Source organism: Anoplopoma fimbria, chromosome 1 (genome assembly GCF_027596085.1).
Source record: "Anoplopoma fimbria isolate UVic2021 breed Golden Eagle Sablefish chromosome 1, Afim_UVic_2022, whole genome shotgun sequence".
In the NCBI taxonomy this organism is placed as follows: domain Eukaryota; kingdom Metazoa; phylum Chordata; class Actinopteri; order Perciformes; family Anoplopomatidae; genus Anoplopoma; species Anoplopoma fimbria.
Genome location: NC_072449.1, coordinates 16721012 through 16742458, shown reverse-complemented (window position 1 = coordinate 16742458; position 21447 = coordinate 16721012). Strand labels below are relative to the sequence as shown.

Below are 21447 nucleotides of genomic sequence, written 5' to 3'. Positions count from 1 at the left end.
CACACACACACACACACACACACACACACACACACACACACACACACACACACACACACACACACACACACACACACACACACCAGATTTCACTCTGTTACAAGAATCCACCACCTCTGACTCCCCTGAGGCAAAACAACAAATGCTTGAAAATAATTGCAGCATTTTCCCAAATTGCTGTTGCAGCTGTCACAGTAAAAAATCAGCACATCATTTGAATTATCGCTATTTCTATTTGAACATCTGTCTTTTGACAGAGTTTGGCCCACAGCAGAAATTCCTCCAAAACCACACTTCTGTACTAATAGAGGAAGCAGGACAGATATGTCCTCATTACTGGTGAGCCTTGCAAACAATATGTATTTTACATGACTTTCAACACTCATGAATGCTTTCTTCCAAATCTTTATTATACTATGTTTACAACATTTCAAACCCGAATTGGCTTTTTGTCAGAGGTATTTCTGTAAAGGTCTACCAACGTCTTTCTGGACTAAAAAGATGTATGTGTGTGTGTGTGCGTGTGCGTGTGCGTGTGTGTGTGTGTGTGTGTGTGTGTGTGTGTGTGTGTGTGTGTTTTTCCCACTGATCACTTTTTTACTTTTGCTCTGAGTGTTAAGCTGCATCACGCCTCATCAAGCCTTGAGAAAAACCCTGCAGAAACAAGTCTAACCAGTCCGGTGTCATGCTGATGTGTGCCACAGGCTACACCTTTGTACATCTTTAACCCCCTCAGTTCACTGTCCGACCTCCTCAGTAAAGACGTCCTCGGTGTGACCTCTGACAATGGGACAAGTTAATAATTGATTTTTCATGTTGTTTTAAAAAGAATAATCATTTTGTAATGTTGCAATGCAACAGCCCAGGCTTTTCTCTGTGAAATCCTTGAAAATGAGGTTAAGGACAAAACAGAATGCAAGAATAGACTACAGTATAGGAGAAAATAAATACAACCTGAGAAAAACTAAATGAAAATAGGGTTTTTTATCATACACTGTTTTTTGTATTGTAATAAATGTACTCTATCAATCATGATATTGCTCGTTTCATAACCCTACATTTATCATATGACACCCGAACTTATGACACCCAAACTTCCAATATGATTGACGATCAACATGAATCGACCTTGAGAAAAACAAAACTAGGAAAGAACACAACAGAAACTAACTGAGATAAATGTGCAAAGTAGGAGAAAGGAGAGCAGGAAATAGGTTTGGTCAAATGTTTGATTTGAGGAAATAAGGGTGAGAACGACGCTCAAGAAAGGAAAACACCAGACCAGGATTTCCAAATGACTGTTTAGTGTTTTTCTTTGTTGATCCTAAATGCTGACACATACACTTTAAAATTTGGATCAGTCATCATCTATTTTGACCTGCCAGATTACTGGTAATGGCGCTGATACTAAACTCTGTGCATCGACTGATATAAACATAGAGACGGGCAATTGTTACAACATGTGGGGGATTCTTGATTCTTGAAAGCAACGCTGTTTACACTGACTTAAATCCTGTCCCCTCGGAGTTGTTTGTTCTTTGTCTGTTCTTTGAACGAGGGCCAGTTCTGTCTAGCAAATGACCCTCGTACAAAACGTATGTGTTTGCTTGATCACAGAGCATTGTGGTGTTCAATGCATGATTTCCAAAGTCCACGTGGCCCTATCAAATTATCCTACACAGATCCCCCTTATCTGTTACATGACTTATATAAGATAAAGATAGAGACACTGTGTACCTGCCTCTCTAAATATACTGCATGTATTTGGAAAGGCAGGTACTTTCCCCCGGCCATAATGTCAACACGGGCTCCCAACCAACTTAAGGCACTGACTCACTTTCTCTCCTTTTCCTCCATCTTTCTCTCTTACCCCGATGCATCACCTGCTATATTCAGAGGCACGAGCAGCTTGGTTAGCTCCGCAAAACCTGCTCCACAGCTGTTGCTAAGTAACTGTTGAACCATGCCTGCTTATGTGTGCAATGTTTGGCATGTCACCATAGCGATGTTACGGAGGGCAGGGTTAAATATTTGCAAAGTATCACTTATTAGAGGCACAGGCAAACGTATCTGTCAGGGGCTTTGGGTGAAACCGGGCTTGGGACAGAGGGATACAGGAAATGAAAAAGAGAAAGGCAATAGAAACTAAAGAGAAAGGTTTGATTTAATTTTAAGATTAAAAAATATTTAACACTAGAATAAACATAACCATTGCCATCAGCATCAATTTGGTTTCAGCATAACGGAAACCATAGCCCTTTGAGAGTAGTCTCTGTATTTTGATCATACCTGGCTGCCAACATGAGTCGTATGATGATGACTGAGCAGTTTACGGCCATCCAGGATGAGTCAGACTCCTAAAAAGTCCCTTTCTATTTCCCTCCTATTGGGAGATAATAGTACTGGTTGTCTAGGAATCGTTGGAGGGTGATGATTTACAGCACAGTTTAATCTGTAATTCAGGAGAAATTAATAAATTATTTAGGACATTAGCAACACAACATAGTTGAACCTACCTATAATATTGTATAATAAATTCAAATGGCTTTCAAAAGTCACCAACTTACTAAAAAGGTTTTCAAACACTAATCTAGTCTTCTTATTGAGTTACTTGTAAAAGCAGATGCTACATGGTTGATAATAATACAGGGGCCTAGTTAATGATCCATCTATACAGCTTAGTGACAATACACAGTCGGAGTACATGACGCAAGCACACTATAGGGATGTGGGGTATGATCTGTATGACCTGTAGCAGCTTCCTCTTCTCTTTATGTTTAATGTTATGTGCAGGCTAGTTTTTAGCACAAGAGGACATCCAGCTTGTTCTTTTTGACAATATAAACATCTTTTTTTCTTTTAGGTTTCATGCCACAGCCATTAAAGAAAGCACCCGTGTTACAGCGAGACAAATGTGTCAATTGTATGCTATGGATTAACAAGATTGTCATAATAAGGCTCATGTGATTTGAGGGAATTTATGTTGGAAAATGAAATTAAGCAGAGGTAATGGTTTCTATTAAGGGCGCTGAAGCCAGGGCTTTCCAACTGAGGACTGGTCTCCCTTTACTATGCTGTCCCTAAACATGAAAAAATACTCCAACATCTTACACATATATTTCCCATAAAAAACTATATAACATCTAAACACCTAAGCTTAATAACAATTGTACAGGTTTTGTTCATGTGTGTTTTTTAATATTTTTTTGTTCTTTGGATTAGTCACAGCTTTGCAAACCTAATGCCCTCTCTTTTCTCATATTACAAATTTTCCCACAGCAACCCTTTTTTTTATTACATGTCTGACGCAGCTTTGTGTGATCAAGTCCAAACATGTTGGAAAGCTACATGTACGCTGGCATGTCACTTTAGAAAAATCCCAGTGGAAAACCTGGCATTGAGCGCTCGCTCACTTAGTCACCAAGGCAAAAAAAAAAAAAAAAAAAAAAACACAACCTGGAAGCCTAAACCAGCAGGAACTCTCTTTTAAGTTTGTGTGAACATGTATTTGTGAGTGAGTGAGTGAGTGAGTGAGTGAGTGAGTGAGTGAGTGAGTGAGTGAGTGAGTGAGTGCCCCTCCCTGTCAGAGTGACTTTCCATGCAACGAGTAAAGAGACAGAACAGAAACAATCCACAACACACACACACACACACACACAAAACAGAAACACATACAAACACAGGTCACTTCAGCCACTTGCTCTCCTTCTGGTGAGAAAAAAGTCTGGAGCAAGTTCAGGAAAAATTTGAAAAGACAGGGAAAATAATGTCAGACCATTTATTCAGCCATGTAATATACTTTCCAAATGCTGTCAGAATTATAGTTAAGTAAGTGATGTATATCTCGCTGCAGTTATTAATAGCTGAACATGAGAGGCCTGCTTGGCCTTAGCTGGCCTGTTAGTCTGTCCACCTGTCTGCGTAAGAGGGCTGTGAGTTTTCGTGACGGTGCATAATTCTCACTGAAAGCTTCTGCCATTTTTAAGAATATGTTAAGAAAATCATAGGCATCCATATGGCATAATTTTAAGAATTATTGTTACAATACATCACATCAATGTTTAAAAACATTGTCCTTAACAAACACAATCGTGACAAAGATTAATTCAGAAAGAAATGTGTATTTAAATGTTTGAAAACCATCTGCTCAGATGACACTGATACACGTGGGGATACACTTAACAAAGTACAGTGAGATTAGAGCGGGCAGAACATGGACGTCTTCTGCCGGTAAATTGTAGTGAAACTATGGTGGTCTCATACGTCACTGTTTGAAGTAGGAAGTTACTCAGCATAATATTTAATAAGTTGTTTTAATTCATTTTGAATTGATATTGCTTTGCCTGTGTAATTCTATTTTGTGAGACTTTGTACTTACAGTCCAGTAGAGTTGTCTGATATCTGTGGATACTTTCTGTGGATCTCTTTTTTGGGAAATTAATTACACCCAAATTAAAGAGTAGGGGGAGGTTGAGGGACAATCTGTAACCATATATGTATATATGTATATTATCTAAGAGGCACTGGATTATTTACAAAAAAATGTATTATCATGGTGTTCGTCAATACAGGAACATTATGACACCCCTATTGTGATTTTGTTACTTTTAGTATTTGAATACTTGAAACTACTGTCAGTTAAAAATAGTTAGCCAAATCCCTCTGATGTCATGGCTTTTACAATATAGCAAAATAATATTTTATTTTAAAGAAAGCATTGTAGGCCAAATTATTCATTCCTTAGAAATATACGTCATATAAAGTCTTGCATCCTTGGAATTATGGTCACAATGTCTGTATCAAATTCACAGAACCTTAAACAAAATTCCATTGCAATATTTTACCAAGACAAATAACATTTTGTCATCATGGAAAATTATTCATGAGCTCTTCTCTTTGCCTTCCTTTACCGGGGGCACCCTTCTTACTGCAATTAAGCATGAGCCTTAAGAAGTTTAATATTGCAGTGACTTTGCTTCACTTACACAACATTTATTAGAACGTAAGCACAGTCATTGCCAGGACTAAATATGACTCATGTGAGTGGGTGACACATGCAGAAGCAGCCGCAGTGCAGAACATAATCTAGTCTCCTGATTTTGCTGATATCCTGTGGATATCAGCAAAAAAGTTTCATATAAAGAAAAAAAAAAAGAAGCTGATGGATATGCTAACATAATAATAATGTTTTTAGTTCTAGGTCATTTCTTGAAGTTTCACCAGGTCAGGAGACTCTTTATTTGAATCCCTCTAATTCACCCTCGCCCCCGTTTTCCCAATATATCTCACTGAAAAGTCACAATAACCTCTTATCAGTCTGTATTTATCAAGCGTCTGATTTCATGAATGACTCACCGATACGCACAGCAGTGAAGTGACACAGTTAAGCAGTCTGCTCAGATAATAAAGCTATTATAAGCTGTATCATTGAGTCAATGTGCTATAAGTTAATGTTTATGCTCCAAGAAGAGAGTGTGTGACATATCACAGACTTGAAAGTCAGGTGACACTGTGGGAGTACAGCCCTTGTAATGTGTCAGTCAAGGGAATAACCTTCAGTGAGTGTGTGTACAGTAGTACCCTACAAAATAACACAGGGTCACATAACAATCATTATGTTACAGTAATACCTTCTTGTGGGGAGAGCAGCTGCCACGCTCCTCTGAATTCCTTTGAGAAGGAAAACAAAAAAATGTTCTAGTAATAATATCTTTGGTTTGTGTGTGATGCAGGTGTGGATCTTCAATAACAAAAAAAACACCTTTTAAAGATTTGCTTGGTATGGTTAAATGTAAAAATCTAAAATACTAAAATGACAATGGTCACGGGAGAACTAGAAGACCAGCATTGAGCATTAAGGATTTAATAAAAGTATGTCATTTTGTAATGCAGATGAGAGTCCAGTGTTCATGTTAATTCTGTCTAGATTACTCGGCCTCGATATTTATTTTTACTCACTTCTATCTCGTTTTCAGCCTTCTCCTAATCAATATTCCAATTGGCAGTGATTTGATAACCGTTGGACTCCGCCAGTGCTTTGATGGAATATTGGAGCCCTGTTGAAATACCAACAGAAACCAGAGGAAATAAGGGGAAATGTAGCAGTGTGAATTCTGGTAAACAATAAGGTTCAGTGATATATTCTCTCCTCCCTGTGGGTTAAATGCTCAGAAACTTTACACTATGCGATCAGGGACAAGATGATTTATTACACTTCCTGAAAACCTACCATTAGTCATAGGAATGTATATACTGTAATTATGCCTGTGTACGTGTTCAGGGCGTTTGCTACAGAAAAAGCTCATCTCTACTTGTTAATGTGGGATGAAAAGGATCAGTGTGTAGGTCTAAACAAACAAGACTAATTTGCCACTTCACATCTGGTTGATTCACATGCTGACAAATTTCACAGAATTGGTATGGTACATGACTCTCTGCAGGAAAAACCTGAGTGAACATGTACAAAATAAGAATAAACACAGGAAAAACAAGTGTGTGCTATAGGCCTAGATGGAGAGCATGCAGTGGAGCTATGTAAATAAGCCCCTTTTCTTTCACATGCCCACGAAACTCAAACATTTCACACAGTTTACTAAAAATAAACAGTTTCCTTCTATTTTTTTGTTGTTGTTGTTTTACTACCCGCCCTACTCTGAGCTCACTATGAAACTTGAGGTGGAGGGAGGGTCATCCGGGAACATAGCAAGTGGGAACTCCCACTAAACTCTGGGGGGGAGGAGCTGAGGCAAATAAAAGCCAAGGGAACCGGAGATCAGCTCTAACTTGACTTAAGTCTGGACATTGGTTTGTAACAGTCAACCCTGGATCAGCGCTAAATCTTCTTCTTTTGGCCAAAGGGATACAGCATGTCCGAAATGCTTGACGACATCTTCAAGAAGGTGAGTCGATGTTAAGGAATTTTTCATTTTGTTTTGGAGAAAAAAAAGGCTCATAAAGTTGGAATGTGACCGCTCTGTAGCTCCTCTCCCAAAGTGTTTGTTTATTTGTTTTATTCCTGCTCATTTTATTCCTCTGTGAATCGCTGATCTGATCCTTTTGAACTAAGTTTAGTTACATAAGATTACTTCAGTTTAAAGAGTTAATGAGATAAGGCAGACAGTCAGTGCTGAGTCGTTTGTTTCTTCACTTCCAGACTTCCACTATCAGAGTCTTCATGAGAAATAGAAAAAAGTAAAAAACTGCAATGATCTACATTTAAGTTGTAGTTTGTGATTGCATGTAAAAGGCAGATAAAAAGTGTATTATTGGACAGTTGTTGTTCTTTATGATTACCTTCTTTATGACTTTGTTTTGGCATTTTGTCTCATTTCTTTCTTTATAAAAAAAAAAGAAATAAAATATCTTAAATATGTACCGGTTCTCTAAGAGCTTGTATTTTCACTGAATACAACACTAACTTTAAATAGATTTGTTGTAGAAAGTAGGTTCAAAGAGGAAAATTATGATTAATATTCAACATACAGTAAATTGCTTTGAAATGAGTAGTATCAAGGTCTGTATAATAACATTGTCAATCCTTCTTTGACAGAACTTTATGAATCTGGCCCTGGAAGAAGCCTTGCTCCCTAAACAGTCTCAACTCAAAGGCTCGGGGCAGAGTCGGCTGAACAGGTCAACCTCCTTCTTCTCTTCCCCCTCCCCTCCTTCCTCCTCAAGCCACAGCTTGAGCACCGAGCATGTCAACAATGAAGGCAGCGGCAGCCCATTCTGGTCTTCCAACATCTGGAGCCAGGGCCCCGTCTCAAAATCTAAACAGCTCCCCTTCAGACCCGACCGCTCCATGAGCCTGACCGAGTCCAGCAGCAGCCTGCTCGCCTCCTTCAATCAGCTGAAGAACCTGGAGGCATTTCCTCCCGCCACTACTGTGGCTCCACCGCCCGGCTTCCCTCCCTCATCTGTCCTCCCTGCCCAGGTTCAACCGGTGTTGGCCCCAAATCGTTACAAGACCGAGCTGTGCCGTGGCTTCCAGGAGACGGGTAGCTGCAAGTATGGCAGTAAGTGCCAGTTTGCCCATGGCGAGGCGGAGCTGCGTGGGCTGTTCCGCCACCCCAAGTACAAGACGGAGCCATGCAGAACCTTCTACAACTTTGGCTACTGCCCCTATGGCTCACGCTGCCACTTCATCCATGAGGACAAAATCAACGGAGCTCCGTTGTCAACTGCCAAGTTCCAGAATCAACCCATTCCCAACGGCGGTCAGAATCCACGCCACCAGCTGCGCCAGAGTGTCAGCTTCGCCGGGTTCATGGGCTCTTCACGCTGCTCACCTCCTCCATCATTCCCTTCAGCCTTCAATGATCCTAACCTGGGCTTCAGCCGCGCTCCCTCCGTTTCTCCCCCTCCTGCTGATCTCCTCTCCCCAGTGTTTGGTGACTCCCTGCAGCGGGAGGCAGCAGCATTCCAGTTTGGTAACCACCAGACCCGTGCCAGCACCGGAGACATCCACAATATTCCTCTCATCCTGGAGCCAAAGGCCTCGCACTGTGTGTGTGGCCACGGAAATAACTTTAACAGCAACAATAGCAGAGTGGCCAGCGTGGAAGAGGGGCAGCACCAAGACAGCAGCATGCTTTTTCCTGGTCCTGGAGGCCAAAGAGGATTCATGAAGCCTGCTGGACTCCAGCGTTTCTCCTCCGAGGACTCCCTGGAGGACAGCTACAGCAGCAGCAGCGGAGGCTCCAGTGGAACCGAGTCTCCAACGTTCGACGCAGCCACCAAGAGGCTCACTGTGTTTGAACGTCTGTCCCTGTCCGACTAAGCAGATCCAAAGGGAAGGAGCGGGAAGAGAACTGACACCTTCTTAACTGTGTCTGTCTATCTGAACTTCTCTTCAGAACCAGAACTGATCAGGACAAGTCAACTTTTGACACAACAACACTTAAAAGTTGTTAATTTATGTTGGTAAAATGGAACTCATCTTGGAAAAAAAACTACATGATTTTAGAATCCAAATGTTATCAGATTCTATTTTTGTACTTTAAAATATTGTGTAGCCTATTAGACCTTTGTATGTGGTCTTCCATAACAAATAACTCTTCTGCAGGTCTTGCCAGTATCAGTTAATAGCCTGGCTTGTCCTTACTGTTAATCTGTAGTGATCAAAATGGCTTATCTTTAGCGATAATCATTCATTCCTGTGCCTTTAAGATTCTCCCTGCCTCATAGGCCATTAACTCTTGGTGCCACAAACAGTATGTTTGATCAGTAGCCTTAATCAGTGAGACCTGACATGTGTCATTGATGCCATTTTATCTGTGATATGCACTTTACAGCTAATCCAAATGGGAGAAACTGTCAAGTCTCCCAGTAGCATTCAACCAAAGCTTAATACTTCACTCTGCTCTGTGTGTGTGTGTATGTGTCTGTATGTGTGCCTGTATATAGGCGTGTGTGGGTATATGTGTTGAACCATGTCATTTTCCTGAGACCCGGGGTGTGAGCATGTATAAGTGGCAAAATGCTGAAAGATCAAAGTGTGCTTAAAAAAAAAAAATGTCCGTCAGTATGAATCATTATATCCTGACACACTTTCATTCTGTAAAACATTCTGTTATCTTCGCTAGCTTGTTAATTGCACCCCATCTTCTTGTTGTCCCCCTGTTTCTTTGAAAACCTGGTTCAGGGACTTTAACACCGCAGTATTCCTTTTGGTCATTGGTTGCCTTGTGTTGTTTAACTTAAACTAATATATTTATTATGATATTTATTTGTGTTTAAAGAAAAAAAAAATGTATTTTGTACTTTATTTATGGAGAATTATTTCAACGTCTGTGAAATACCAATGTGAGAAAAAGCAGTAAAAAAGAGAATCTTATATTTTTAATTGCCTGAAAGGGACAAAATAAATTTCTGAATAACGAAATGAATTTACGCTGTTCTTTTTCGACTCTTTTTCATAATTGTTGTTATTCAGTGAGAATTAGATGCTCGCTCACCTTGCTCACATTCATTATTACTTTCATCTTCACATACACAATTTAGTAACAGTGGGATTTAAGGGTACAAATCAAGGTTTAGTTAGAGGTACTGAACTGATTTTACCTGAAAGTAAATAATAAATCAGGAAATATACTGTAGACCTATGACAGCCTCATAAATAACAGTATGTCCATAATACCCAGTTTCACTTCTGAGAGTTAAAAGCATTTCGGCCATGTTATTATTATAGGTTACATTATATAACTTTATTTGTCCCGTTGGGGAAATTAATTTCTTCATTATTTTATTATTTTTGCTTTACATACATACATGCATGCATCTATCTCCAGCTACCAGTCCACTCTCGCCTGGTCCATTCAGGACCTGAACCTGCTACCCTCCTGATTCCAAGCCAATACACAGATTTTACATAGGCCCTTATATTCTGTTCTATTACAGGTTATATACAGAAAGAACAGCCTACTTCATGTGGAACTATGAGCCTTTGTCTCTCTCTCTACTGTTTCATGGCATACAGTGTCTTTGTTGTGTATACAGTTCAGATTACAAAACCTCAGGAACATTGGCACGAAAGCACATTAACATGCAGCCTTTCAATACTCAGGTAAAAGATGTGATTCTTTGCAATTATACTCCAAATTAGTGTAAAACAATACCTTTGGCTCTCTACAAATAGTTACAATTACTGAAATACAATAGTTTAAGTTTAAAAAAGAGAAGGTCCAACTGTAGGGAGTTCCCAAGCAACACATCTTTATCTTTCCGATCAAACCTAGAAGATGGGCAAGATGTTCTGCGGTCAGAGAGGAATGAAATCTGCCATTTCTACCAGAAACTTGGCTTTTGCTCAACGTCCTCACTGATCCACCTCCCTGTTGAACAGCTTCCTTGCATCCCAGAATAAAGTTAATCATATCTTTTTGTGATTAGGGGGAAAAAATGTCTCTTTACTTGAGTAAAGCAACTATTTAACCAGTCAACAGTTGGCCCTTATAGAGTTCCCAAGCTGAGGGGTTAGACATAATGCTCTCTCTCAACCAATATGATTGACCACCTCTGCTTCCTGAGCTGAATTAACAATCTTTAGAGCCTAAATGATTGGAGCTCTCATGGACAACGGACATGGGATTGTGAAAGGCACACTAGCAAGTTAAGCAGAAGTTCATGAAAACCCCCTGTTGCAATTTCCACTTTACACTCCCAGTGCGATCTTGTGTTGAGCAACCCGCCACCACAGCCACCACCCCGAACATACTGTCTAAGCACTTTATTCTGTGTAGCCAGGCTGCCATCTGGAACGAGAACAAAACATTTGTCACAGTAATGGTGTGTGTGAAACAGACATAAAAAAAAGGCCCTTTTGAAAAATTGGGAGATGAGTTGTTGCATTAGGGTAAAAGGGTAAAACGTGAGAGACGTTTTATACGGTTTACATTAAGAACTTGCAACACTTCCAAACAATGACAAATCTTTGCTGTGCATGATCACAATTCTGCTGTTTTGTGAAGTGGTGAATCTTGATTGTATAATATTACGCAGACGATGATTTGTAAACAGACACTTAAAGTAACATTGCCATGTCTGGACAGTCCAGTTTGTTGAGATATATACAACTACGGAAATTATTTTGAATCAGACCAATCTGGTGGGCGGAAGAACTTTATATCCTAGGAAATAGGCATGGAAAAGTTTACAAAAGTTACAATTCTACACTGGGGCTGCTTCTTAATCATTTGTATTACTCTCTCTTATTCTGTAAACATTTTAAACATATTATGGTTTTATACCTCAGCCTCACTGTCCTTGGCCTCAATCCACTTCCACACAAACTCTGGTGTGGTTTGTTTGTGGTGAGAAACGATGGTGTCCCAACCACATGATTGTCTGATAGTGGATTTGTGACAAATGTATGAATGACAAACCAAAGTAGGCAAATTTCCAGCATCCAGATCCAAATTTACAAGCTCCTCAATAAAATGTGAACAAAACCATTATCTACCTGATCAGTCATTTACTGCTTTAAAACTTTAAATACAAATGTGTGGATTCTTATTCTTACAACACAGAAAGCAGAGGACTAAACATATAAGCATTGTTATTTTCTGCTCATCCGAATGCTGATAAGGTAGGGATAAACCCTGCTTTTGATAAATTTCATATTTTTTAACACACTGGTTTACATACTTCTGAAATATGCTTGATTCAAAATATATGAGCAACAAACCACTAAGGGTTCCTAAAAGGACTGGATTTTAGACATTCAATAAACCTCAGCTATGGCCCCCACCGTCTATTGTGTCTTGTTCCCCTTTGGACCAATGGCAGGATGTGTTGCTATGGCGATGGACAATGACCGCAAAGTGTAAACATCAAAGACAAAAAGAAGGGATCAGTGTGTGTTTGTGAGTTCACAAATATTAACTTCCCAGTCGGTTCTATTGGACCAGACTGGTTAAAGTCCACCTAACTCCATTGCTCTTACATGACGAAACCTTGTAGAACTACAGTTAGATTCTTTATACTTTTAACTAACTTAATGTTAAGATCCAAATAAAACTGCTGCCATCCCAGTTTAGGCTCATGTTCTGCTATGTATTTAAGGTATTCATGTCACTATTACCTATCTTTTGTTGATTCTTGTTTCATATCACCCTTAACCCTGTTATCCAACCACTGCAACAAGTCGGGCCAAACATCACCACCACCTTCTGTGGAACTGTTAATGATCAACCACAAAGCTGCCGCTGTCAAAACTCTCTTTACCCAAGTCACCTGATCCTGAGTACTGTGCACACACACACACAAACATACACCTTAAAGATAAAGCTCAAACCTGGGTGGAGATCTATTAAAGCTGTTACATACGTAGTCTAAAGGTGGGAAAGACACACAGAGATACTCTTGTCGAAAGAAAGTTGAGCAACAGTTACAAAAGGACAGAACACGTCGTACCTGCTAACAAAGAGCAGCAGAGAGTTTGTTCTGCTGCAAGGTTGGGGTAGGTAGAATATTAGTTACCTTTTTAAACTGCACTTGGCTGTGAACTGAGACCCCAAAAAATGAGTCGACAGGGAGTTACAAGAGGGATTATAAGTGCAAGAACTTGCAGTTAAGGAAAGGTGAGGAGTTCAGGTAAAAGGAGGAATTTCTCTCAGCAATCTGCTTCCAAAGTTGCTGCTGGTCAGGCCAGTTCTGTCGAAACTTCTCAACTTGAAGCAATCAACAACCAAGATTTAATCATTTCATCCAGAAACAACACGCATTACACATTCCTACCTGTAAAATGTGATTAAGTGTGTGTGCAGGGTTTTCATGTGTATACTCAAGGCCTGTCAGGTTCCAGACTTGATTTAATTTATTGTTTTTTTACAGCTTCTAGAAACCTCTCCCTCCCTCCCTCCCTCCCTCTCTTTCGGTCGTTACCGAAGGATTAAGCATTGCAGTTGAGTAATCTTTCAACCCCAAACCTTCGTCAACCCTTCAGAGAGTGACGGAGTACGTTATGTAACTTCTCCTTTGCCAACTAGGTCACTGGAGAGTACTACCTTTTTTCTTTTCTTGGAAAAGATAAAAACCTAACAGGTTAATGCACCTTAAAATACTTAGAAAAAGGCTTTTTGAGCTTTGTCCCAATACTCCCCCTAAAATCTCTCCTTTTATTTGGGAGTTTACTGCAGTTTGAAGTGGCTTTGAAAAAGAATGGTGAGCTAACTATACAGCACTATTGAAGACGATGCAATTAATTATCACAATCCTTTAAGACAAGCAACGATCTCTGAAGGGTCATACATGCTTGTGCTCCTTGTGTAGTTTAACAGCAGTTTGCTTTAATGTTGCATTGCTGCCCTCCACCGTTCAAGGTTTTATGGGTTTCCCATGATGCTTAGCGCGATGCTGATGACCAACATCCACAGACTCACCACTATGGTTCACATTCACGTGTAATCAGAAGAGGGAGGGTCAAGGTGCTAAAAGTGGAGGTAGAACACAGCATTGGCTTGTTTAGTTGTGGATGAAAGTTACATCATAATAACTAGGGAAAGTGAGGATTTGGGAAAGTCACTTTTAAATATATATTTTCTAACCAATTGGCTAACTGTAGTGAAGGAAGACATTCAAATTGCTTCTGATTGTTTTTAAAACAAAGACTAAATGGGAAATCCATTTCACCAAACGCATACAGGCTCTTATCTTTAACTATAACTCAAGCTTGTGGTAAGTTCACAGCAAACTTTTCAAGTGGCTCGATTATATACAAAGTCAATAAAAAGATGCCAATTGAAGTCGGGCATTTAAAATGGAACGCGCGAATGAGGACAACACATGGAATTTGCATCATTCGCATGAATTGACATATTCTAAAACGAGCAAGAAATTTGTGAGGTGCTTGGTAGAAAAAGTTGACATTCTACTCCAATAGTAACCGCCCTCCTGATGTTTGAGAATCAGAAACTAGCATGAGGTTTATAAACACCAACAATCCTGTGTTCAAACTAGATTAATGCAAGGTGAAAAATCGCTTCGTGTTTGGGCCGAACACAGCATTAGCTTTTTATCGTGCACTCATTTTGAATACCAGATGCTGATTTCAGATAAGTGTGTGTCTAAATGACTGATGTTACTTATTTATCTCATCATGTTTTATCAATACAGAACACCACACCACACCACAAATATTGAGTATGACTTGACTGTGCTGAGTATCAGCTAACTGACTGAATGAGAAATGAAAAAAAAGATTCTTCTCTGCCTCTATGTATTATAAGAGCACAGACAGAAACGGGTAGAATACAACTTTAATTTTAAATTTCTTCTTAGGAATATAGAAGAATGTAGTTGATATTATACATGGGCAAAGGCACTGCTGTGTATTCAGAGGTTCATATGAACCACCACATTAATCTGCTTTTCCTGCCACGCACCAAAACAAACTAGTTTACTGCTAAACTACATATTTACACATTTGCTAGAAGGGGCGGTGGAGAGACCCATAGAAATTAAGAAGAAATAGCAGCGTCAGTAAGTCAGTCTTGGCAGGGAAGGAGGAGGAAATATTTGAGTAGTGACATCACAGCAACAGAGTGGAAGTGCTCTCCTTTTATAGCCATGTTCGCTCTCTCTCTGCTAAAATTCCTCGGCTACAGAACTCAATCAACTCCTCCTCCTGCCCTCCTTTCCTCCGACTTCCCTCCTGCGCCAGCCCAAGTGGTGTGACGCAAACGCAGGGAACAGAGGGAGGAGGAGGAGGAGGAGGAGGAGGAGGGGGAGGATGGGGGGGAGGCGGAGAGGAGTTGGTTAACTCTGCAAGGGAGAAGGCAGAAAAATTCCCTGAACCCCCCCCTCCTAGCCCTCCTGACCACTTCTCTTTTCCTTTCTCTCTACTCTCCTCGATCCGCTTTTACTTTCACGGGCCGGTGTGATTTGGCACATGGCAGTAGACCTGAAGGAATTCATGACAGAGTTCTCCATTTCCGATTCACAAGAGCACCTTTCATTAAGTTTCTAATGTGCCTTGAAAAGCCCCTGCTACTCCCAGAACGGCCTCAGGGGAGCTTGTCACATTTCAATACGAAGATACTGTCTTTATTTTGGAGTTTTGTTCAAAAACATACACACTTTTAGTAAGTTTAACAAAAGTAGTGCATATAGAAGTTAAAAGCCATGACTGCCAACGTGAAAAACATACTCATCCACATCTCTATCTGTTACATACATCATAAGCTAGTTGATCTTCCTATTTTACAAAACAAGAAGTGAATCTAGAGGAGTCAGTACGAACAGATCTCAGTAGCAGAAACGACACCCGTGGGGTGTTGCGCAGATACAAAAAACAAGATGTAGAACTTTGATGGCAGCCTTCTGTGGAGTTTGAACACACCGGAGTGAAATTGTATTTCATATAAAATAAATAAATCAAATTATAAAGAACATAATTTTTCTGTTCACCTTTACATGAGTTTCTGTGTAAATTAAATTGAAGCTTCTTCCAAGCTGCTAGTGTTTTTTGTCGTATCCTTTGACTGCTGTGTTTGCTTTACAAGTGTGTTTTCTCTTCTCTTTCCTGTCAAACAATAGTCTATCTTGGGCTTTACATTTCATTTTATTGTCTGAATACATTTTGCTAACCCAAATTGTGATAAACCCGCTGGAGTGAAAGCCCTCTTGCTGTTGTTTTGTTTTCCACATGATTAACATTAATTTAACTTTAGACCTACTCCACATTTCCCTCCCAGTAATGCCTCCTCCCTCGACCCCAGGGGTGAAAACCAACCCTCACTTTGAGAACCACTTTGAGGCCCATATAGCAAAAAACAAGCAAGTCTTATGGATAAAATGTGTGTGTTATTGCCAGAAATGTCAGACTTTTATAAACTGTTGCCCTGGTCTGTTCAGTTGCATAAGGCAGTTGGGCAGGATAAGAAAGTCCCTTTAGACGGTTTCACATCTGTTTGAGTTATTAAAGTAGATCTTTCACAACTGGCCGGCCCATACATGTTCACTGCACCGCTTCCTGTTCATGCTCACACTCAGTACATGCTTCTCCTTTTAGCCTTCACACTTCCTGTTTTTATGTCCTTTTCTTAATATGGTGGACTATGAAAAAAAAAGCAGCACTGCGTCAGGGTGTTTATTAAGAACAGATGTGCGATCTGCATATGAGAAGAAGAACAGCTTTCTGTTGAAGGCTAAATACCCGTGGAGAGGCCTAGTTTTGTTTTAAACTGTACAGTTCGTAAATCAATTTGTACAGTATGTGATCAAAAGGCTGCATTTGAATTAGCATGCTTGTCTATTGTTAATGTATTGTTTTTTTCCCCCTAGAAGCAATACTTTAATAGATAGTGTGTGGACTAATATTAATAGTATACCAATAGTGATTGTAGTATTTGTAAAGTATTAAGTAACCCAGAGTTAAAGAACGTCATGGATGCATTACTTATGCAACAGAATTCAGTTTTAAGCTAAAGTAATCAATATTTTGGTATCAACAATGGATCAAAGAACTATGTTTAATAAGGAAGAGGTCACTCATGGTGATGCAACTACAGAGAAGTGCTCTACAGAGCATTTTAGCATTTAATTATTTTGATTTTATGCAGCTATTTAGCAGTTATTCTTCTTAGGGGTTGGTGGAGACAAGACGGGGGTCAGAAGAGTGAATATTAGACTCAAATATATAACAGCCAAAAACATACTGATTTTGCTGTTATATCTGTGTCTTCTGGATGTGTAAATTATAAACTGTTTTGCTAAAATATTCACCATACCAACTTTATAAAGGGGGTAACATGTAAATTTACTGTTTACAGCCTGTTTCCACTGTCCATGAGTGGCCAAATATTTAGATATTGAAGGCTTGAAGTTATGGTGACCAGCTGGCTCAGTGGATGTCTATGTGAAGGCAAATACACCTTATGTTTTCAGCCCACCACACAACTGAGCCTTTCCAACAGCACATAAATAAAATAAACGGTGTTCTTGACTCATACCTGTTATCATTGAAACAATAGGCGTCACTTATTGATGTACGCAAACATTATACATCATCAGAGAAGATTAAAAATGGATTCCCAGAGTTAGTCTTCCTCAATCTTCTTTTTCGCCATTAAAATATTCATTAAATATCACCTCTAACTTTCTGCGGTTCACAGCTTTCAAGACATTGGGATTTACGTCCTGATCTTCAGAAACAACACAGCCTCGATGCTGAGAGAGCACTTTTAAAGCTCAGCTGCTTCTTGTCAGTGGAAGTGTTATTTTAGGTAAAGTGTAGTTAGTTTTCAGCTAAAATCAGCAGTGGGCTTGTGGCCGCTGAGCCAGTTCATGACACAGCACACACATCTTAGCCTGGAGGACAATAGGCCTCTCTGTGAGGAAGCGCGCACACACACATATGCACATAAAATACACACTGTTTATACAGGTGGGCAGAAAATGAAGTGGTTAGCGAGGTGTGTGTGTTTGTGCGCCTGTGTGTGTCTGTGGTGGGTTTGGTTATTGAAAGGAAAGGAATGGATATGGCGTATGTGTGTTTAGCCTTGGCTTCCCTCCCAAGAATACATACCACAGTGACACTGGCAGTGCAGAGACCAGCAAAATTCCTTATTATGAAAATAAGCATCACAGAAACGTAGAGGAGAGGGGAGGAAGAGAGAAGGAAGGAAACAAGAGGAGAAGAAAGGAAGCGAGAGGACGAAGGCAGTATACAGGAACAAACTCAGGAATAAATGGACACCTTTACACCCATGCAATACAATGCATGAATGTACATGTGACACAAAATAATCTCAACTCAACATATTCTTTATGGCTTTTCCTGAGCTTTCAACCACATCTCATAGTGTTCTCTTCATCAGCAGAGGGAACCGGCTCACGTGTCATCATGTGATCTAATTGTGAAACATCAGTCACATGATAACAAGTGGTCTTGCATGGGAATATTGAAGGGATCTTACACAAATCCAAATATGACCACTGATTTGCTGATGAAGACCATGAGTTGTGGTTAAAAGCTATGAAAAAAAAACTGATTGGAACACCAACTTCCATGTTCTACTTCAATATATTCACCCCACCATATATGGTCAATCAACACCTCTGTTTCAATATATACAACTTTCAGTAGTTTTATATTAGACTGGATGAGATGTTATGTCCCCCAGTTGTGTAATGCAGCAAACAGTATATTTACAGCATCGCACTTAATGTATCACCCTGCCATCAAGCCAGTATCCTTACTGGGATTTTTCCAACAGTAACACTCTACCATCATCATCAAAAAAGCAGTGGTGAAGAAATCACAGTTCCACACAACCAAACATGGCCTTCGACCACACAAAGTTCTAGACTAACAGAGCACATTATTGGGAAGTTACAAACGTAAGAACATGCGTACATAGAGACGGTCTGACTTTTGTGGGAAGCGACTAGTTTTGTGAGGTGATGTCGCGGTATTGGCGGCTGTAAAAAAAAAAAAAAAAAAAAAAAAAGAGGAAGCAGAGATACTGATGACGCTGGGCAGAGTGTTTGGTTAGCAGCCCAATGGAGAGTTAATGAGCACTGGGAACAACCTGATGGAGCTCTCCTCTCCTTTTAGTTCCCAGGAGAATGTATCCTAGTCTCTAGGACACACACACACACACACACACACACACACACGCACCATTCATCACCACGACATAATGTTTACATTACTCTTGCGCTTCTTGGGAGACGGAAACACATCACCTAGAGACGCTCCCAAACAACAGAAACTGAATATGTGTGTGTGTGTGTGTGGTAATTTTTGTCATCACTTTCAGACTTTTCAGAATAATAAAGCAATGAAATGCAAATAAGTCAACAAGTCATCAATATGTCAGATGTTTCTTGGCCAAGCATGTTATCATCACAAAGAGGTTCTAATGAGCAACCTCTTCAAGCAGCAGATCTAACCGGTTTTGGATGAGCATCTACAATAGTCTTGTTTTTATGAGGCGGAAACAATGGTTAACGTGCATCTGCTCAAAGGGAGACATTTAGCTTTTACTGTCCATTGAAGCATGGTAACATAATCAGCTTCATTTCATACAATATGAAAAACAACATCTCTCCGATACCACAAAGTAAACAGTCAAAACAAGCGCTCCAAAAATGTAAGTATTGGTCCAGGAGATAACTGCAGACTGTTGGGATTCTATATGGTAAATCACACTAATGCCATCAATTCAAGTTCCTGGTGAGGTTTTTGTTTGAAGAACATAACCTAATATTTTGTGACCCCAAATCTGAAAATGTCCAAACGGCATTTAAGACTCAAAAACACAGTGCTAGTGGTGGTGTAGAAAATGCCTTAGTATACAATCGTCATATTTTGGGGGGGATATTTCTAAAGTAAGAGAAAAAATAAACATATTTAGAATTGTGAGTTTTTCCTTTGTCACATTATACTTAAGAAAAATACCAGATGAGCTGAGCAAGAAAGCTATCACACAGAAATCGCTGCAAGAAAACTCCCCAACAAACTATATACTAAATACTATGTACTACAGACTCTACAGTACCATAATGGAAGCAATATGTAAATACTGGAAATAAATGACAGATACTGTATATACCTCTAAGCTGTAGGCCATTACGCATGTCTTTGAAATAATTAAGTTCGTATATGTTATCATGAGTAGCAATTTAAAGAATACGAGAATATGTGCTCAATAATCATATGAAAAATATATATGCTTCATCCCTCCAGGTCAAATGTTGGACAACAAACTTAATACTTTACAGATTTGGTCTACCAGAGCAACATAACATCATGAAACCATTGGCATGATTCACAGCTAACAGACATGGTGGCTGGTACAAAACATGGAAATTACTCGGGGAAGATGTCAAAGGAAACATTGTGGCACAAACACTTCCCATAACAGACAGAAACCCCCGCACTATACTGACACACACACAAGGATACAAATGCAAACCCAGGCAAACACATCCCTTTAACTTTTATATTAATAAGTAACAGAGAGAAAAGACAAGGAAAAGATGGAAAAATACAAATAAATGCACGTAAACACAGAGAGACCTGTTTCTACAACAGGGTCCTTGTATACCAATGCATAAATAAAAGAATGTGGAAGAGGTAATTTAATATGAGGCTCCAGGCCCATCAAGATCCCTCTGATCAGACATTCAGATCAATATTATGAGCTGTTGCGTGGATACAGTCCGATGAGCACAGCGGGAGAATATACAGAGCAGGAATATTCCTGAGGCGCACATTTAGTAACATGGAGACACACGCTGATGCTCACATCCACAAATCATCTGCTATTGTAGCATTACTATTAGACCCGGGTAAAGGAGGACATGCACACACCATGGTCATTCCATATTAAGAATATCCTGTCACACAGGGGGTAAACACCAAGCTCTCAAAGTCTTAAATGAAGGTGGAGGAGAGGTCACAGTTGGCATAAATAGAGGTTGTTTTGTGAGAAGAAATAAAGTTTTTAAAAAAGGATTGCTCTGAAGGTGTTCTATATATATATATATATATATATATATATATACACATGCCAACATAAAGAAAATTGCCAAACACAACTATGCATACATAAACACACGGATAACACTAGATATTAAGCCTCGTGCCAGCCATACCACATGAGCCCCACACAGCCATAAACAATGCCATATAAACACTTAAATATAACAGTTTTGAAGCATATCATATTTTAGATATAGCAGAAATGAACCGATCCCTTCTACATATTAGAATGTATTTGTACTTTAAAGCAAGGCGGTGAGGTGACACATCAGTCACAGTATATTCACATTGAGATTTGTTATTCCATATGATTTGTACATTTACTACTGAGATCCTCTTTTTAGAAGCTAAAGAGCAGTTTAAAGAACCAATGTTTGGACTGCACAAGGGACCTCATCAGTGCACGAATATCTCTGTGCAGCAGGAACATCCAGTATGTGCCACACAACACTGCCAAA

The 21447-nt window shown here is 39.6% G+C and overlaps 1 protein-coding gene across 1 annotated transcript; it reads left to right on the top strand.

Annotated features, from left to right (window-relative positions):
• The first annotated feature begins 6793 nt into the window (after positions 1–6793).
• zgc:162730 (uncharacterized protein LOC564559 homolog) lies at positions 6794–9887 on the top strand. The gene is made up of 2 exons (XM_054597871.1): positions 6794–6899; positions 7550–9887. Exons 1-2 carry the CDS (start codon positions 6867–6869, stop codon positions 8777–8779), a joined length of 1263 nt encoding a protein of 420 aa, XP_054453846.1. The 5' UTR covers positions 6794–6866; the 3' UTR covers positions 8780–9887.
• The last annotated feature ends 11560 nt before the right edge of the window (positions 9888–21447 follow it).